The sequence below is a fragment of the Myripristis murdjan genome, chromosome 11 (assembly GCF_902150065.1).
Source record: "Myripristis murdjan chromosome 11, fMyrMur1.1, whole genome shotgun sequence".
Lineage (NCBI taxonomy): Eukaryota > Metazoa > Chordata > Actinopteri > Holocentriformes > Holocentridae > Myripristis > Myripristis murdjan.
In genome coordinates this window covers 29,466,829-29,471,220 of record NC_043990.1, presented here as the reverse complement: position 1 = coordinate 29,471,220, position 4,392 = coordinate 29,466,829, and the positions used below count along the sequence as shown (strand labels likewise).

General features: G+C 40.0%; 1 protein-coding gene across 1 annotated transcript; it reads left to right on the top strand.

Annotated features, from left to right (window-relative positions):
• Positions 1 to 553: 553 nt before the first annotated feature.
• On the top strand, positions 554 to 3,304 carry LOC115367316 (sclerostin domain-containing protein 1-like). Its single transcript, XM_030062988.1, has 2 exons — positions 554 to 782; positions 2,859 to 3,304. The coding sequence occupies exons 1-2, from the start codon at positions 554 to 556 to the stop codon at positions 3,302 to 3,304; spliced, it is 675 nt and encodes a 224-aa protein (XP_029918848.1).
• The last annotated feature ends 1,088 nt before the right edge of the window (positions 3,305 to 4,392 follow it).

The window sequence follows — 4,392 nt, the reverse complement described above, 5'->3', positions numbered from 1 at the left end:
GTAGAACCATGTTGTTGTTGTTGTTGTTTTATTTATTTATTTTTAGTTGTTTTATTTATTTATTTTTTTGTTGTTGTTTTTTTAATTTTTATTTTATGATAATTATGATAAATTGGTAGTAATTCTGTAGAAACAAACAAACAAAAACATCATACCATGGTAAAACATGGGTAATTTTCATAAGGATAAAATCACTACGTGATCAGTGCGTCAATGTGTGCAAAAGCTCTACAATAGGCCAAGGCTTTGAATACTTTCTGGTTAATTATACAATAATAATTGAAGTGAATCCTCTCTATCCTCAAAATGCAACACAAGGCACCTCGAGCAGATAAAGCCCTTTTTGTGATGTAATTCCTTTCATTTTGGGAGACAAAGCATAAGAGACAACGTGCACCTGACTACAGGGGTGTTGAGGTGGGTGTGCCTTCTCCATTCATAAATTCCGCTGTCACAACAAGTGGTGGATATATAAGAAGCGTCCGGCACAGGCAGACCGTCCCTCTCTTCAGGTGTCCCATCTGCAGCAGCGGGACAGCGACTGCCCTCCACCATGACTCGTCCAGCTCACAGACCCCAGCTGCTTCTGCTGCTCTTGGTGGCGCTGAGGTGCTGCAGAGCGGTGCAAAACGACGCCACGGAGACAACCGACAGCCCACTGATCGACAAGCCGCAGGAGGAGCCGGGCGATGCAGCCACTGAAACTCACGATGAGCCCGGAGATGGAGCCGTGAACCGGGCGAGAAACGGGGGGAGACGCCTGGGTGACAGTGAACGCAACGGTGAGTCCAGACTTGTATAATAATTTTATTTGTATAGCACTTTTCAAGCAGAATACATAAAGTGCTTCCCAGAGACAACATAAAACCACAATCAAATTAAGATATATTAAACGAAGACACAAGAACAGCAATTTAAAAGCACATCATTTGACATCAGTTTCAATTTATGCATGTAATAGGAAAAAAACTCAAACTAACTTGTCGGTTTTACTGTATTTGTGGCTTACATTTATTCTCTACAGCCTTTCCCTAATCTTAGCCATAACCAAATTATGCCTAATCCTAACTCTAACCTTAACCTAACCCTAATTCTAACCCTAAACATCGAACATCAGCTGAGATTTGTTCAGCCCAGCTGGCCTCCAATGAGAGTGTCAGTGTGCAAATGACTGAGACACTGTGATTTCTTGGTGACACCACCGATGAAACAATCCCTGCTCAAAACTTAATATTTAAAATAGGAACAACCCAAAAGCAAAGAACCCAAACAAGCCAGTAATCACAAAAAACTAGCTTGCGCAAACTTTTAAAACCACCTTTGTTTGATTTTCCCTGATAAATCCACCAAATTGATGTTTTCCATAAGCCGCCATTTGTTCTAAACTAGACCTAAACCAATCCAAACCCTAATCTTAACCATTTCAAAAAGAGGTTACAATAACATATTAGACCTTAACCACAACCTCGCACTGACCTTAAACAAACTTAGATGCTAAATTATTTTTAAACTAGGCCCAAACCAGCCTTAATCCTAACCTTAACCCTTTTAGAGTAGAATTTTAGACTCTAACCATAGCCTGGCCCTAACCTTTGCCAAAGTCAGACCTTCTGATGAGTGTAAGGGTTCTGTGTGGATCACAAAACCCTGGCGGGGTTGTATGAGTCTGACAGTCTGACAGCTCCTGCCATGTTGTTCTTCAGGGTTGTCACAGATAAATCACGGATGTCTTGAAAACTCACCTCACATGCTGCCTTTACCTCTGAAACTGGAGATGGGCAGGTGTGAGATATCGAGTGGATCATTCCTAACACCAAACCCTAACCTAACCCTAACTCTAACCCCAACCCTAATCTTGACCAATAAACCAGAATTACCTGTTCCCCTCATTAGGACCACCCAAACTGTCTTCACACCCCCAAATGTCCCCACAAGAACAGTGGCTTCTCAGTAGTTGGTCCTCACAAGTATAGCTAAACAAGCCCAATAACACCTGGTTGGTGTTATGAATGGTCATCATATGGCAGGTTGTGCACTCTCCATACCTTAATCTGACAGATTTTCATCTTGTAGTGTTTATCACTGTACTACAGAGAAAAAAGTAGAAATTAATACTGAAACAACCACAGGCCTTTGAAACCTGAGCAAACTCACTTGAGTTTTTCAACTACATAACAGTGTATAGTGAGAAAATTACCATAAAATTACCACAAAACCACTGAACATTTTGAAATTGTGACAAAAACCTTAAATGTATAAAAACATTTTTAAAAAGCACACCAAGAAAATGAGAAAAAACACTAATTCAAGAAAGGAATTTGAGAAGACGAGAAAGAAAATCAGCAATTAATAAATATTACAAGTAAATTACCATCAAAAAGAAAATGAGAACAAAAAGAAAAAGAAATGAGCAAAAAAGTAAAAATGACAAGAAGATGAACTTGAATTTAGAAAAACAGAATGACCATTAAATTAAAAAGCCAAAAACTAAACTAAAAACTGTAAAAAACAAAACAAAAATCACCATAATACTATGTATAGTAAATATATATTTAAAAAAGAACATTACCATACAATTATCACAAAAAATGAAAAAAGAAAATGACAAAAAATTGCCCCACAAAAAAATAAAAATAAAGAGAAATAAATTGACTTTTGTGCAGAGAGTGAAATGAAAAAAGAAAATGACAAAATAAATAAATAAATAAAATGACTTTTGTGCAAAGGGTGAAATAACTCCTTTCAGAAAGAAAGCCTGGGTTTGTGATTTCTACTGTGATTTCTACATTAATGCGTGCATGTGATGTGAGTGCCACATCAAATGGAGCAGAGTATGTGACCCAGTGTTCATGTCTCAGGCCCGGAGCAGAGCCAGATGGGCTGCAGGGAGCTGAGGTCCACCAAGTACATCTCTGACGGCCAGTGCACCAGCATCAACCCCATCAAGGAGCTGGTGTGTGCTGGGGAATGCCTGCCAGCTCACTTACTACCCAACTGGATCGGCGGAGGGGGTTACACGGGGAGATACTGGAGCCGCAGAGAGGCTCAAGAGTGGCGCTGCGTCATTGACCGGACCCGAAGCCAGCGCATCCGGTTGCAGTGCCAGGACGGCAGCTCCAGGACCTACAAGATAACGGTGGTGACCTCCTGCAAGTGCAAGCGTTACTCTAGGCAGCAGAATGACTCGGGACATGAGTCAGAAGTGCAGGGCAAAAGTCAGACGGTCCATGGTGCCAAACGGAGGAAAGGTCAGAGGAAGACTGGAACCCCCAAGGACCAAGCTGGGATGCAGTCTGTCAACTAAACCCTGTGTAGCTCCTCATGTGCTCATGTACCCAGAATGATTTGCAGTTAAGTCAGAAATCTCCCAATGCATCTGGGTTCACTCTAGCAGTATATTGGAGAATTAGCTGTGTGTGACTACATCTACATGGGGACAGATTTTTTTTTTTTTTAAGTCAGTAGAGTTTAAAAAAAATACTATCCACATGGTAGCATTGTAGAAAACATCTCTGTCCACACAAGAACACAAAACACGCCCATCTTGGTGATATGAGCATGTACAAAGAAGCTGAGGAATGACTGCAGTGGTGTGACATCTGATATGGTTAAATTTTGTCTTAGCAACATAGAAAACTGAAGGGAAAAGGAAGTTGAATGATAAAAACATTAAGGCTGAGTGATTTAAATAGACAGGGGAACAGGGAACCATACAATGTGACACATTGGAGGTCTTCAGCATTAACCAAGAGCTGAAGACCTCCAATATGGCCACCAGCAGGTGTGTTATATTACCTGAAAACACTCTTATATTACACCCCCTCCACACACAGGGACTCATGCAACACAATTTGATGGATATTTTGCTGCTTGTGAAATAACATGCATTGATTTTTAAGTGCAGCTGGTTTGCCAGACACTGACATTTATTATAAGACATTGTTGTCACAGAATGTGTTTTGGTTTCATGTGTCTCAGAAGGGAGTTCGGTTTGCCATAAACCAATGTGATATTACTTTATAATAGCAAATAATAGACCTTTTTCAGCCATTTTGACCTGAAATAGCAGGGCAAACACAGGGATTATGAATGACACTTCTGTTTTTAGGTTCTGTATATCATAGCCTTTCCAGTGAGCCATCATGCACAGCACCAGGACCCTGGCTCTGTTAAAGCTAAATGCAATGGAACCTAACTAATTTCACTTGTGTTTCACCTGTGTTTACCCTGCTATTTCATGTCAAAATGGCTGCTGTGGAAAAGGTCTATAATCTACTACATTATTCAAGGGTCAGGCTTTGGAACCATGAAAATGTACATAGAAAATGTCACAAGGAACTGTTTATTAAAGTTTTGTATATTATTATTATTTTTTTTTTATCATGTAAAATG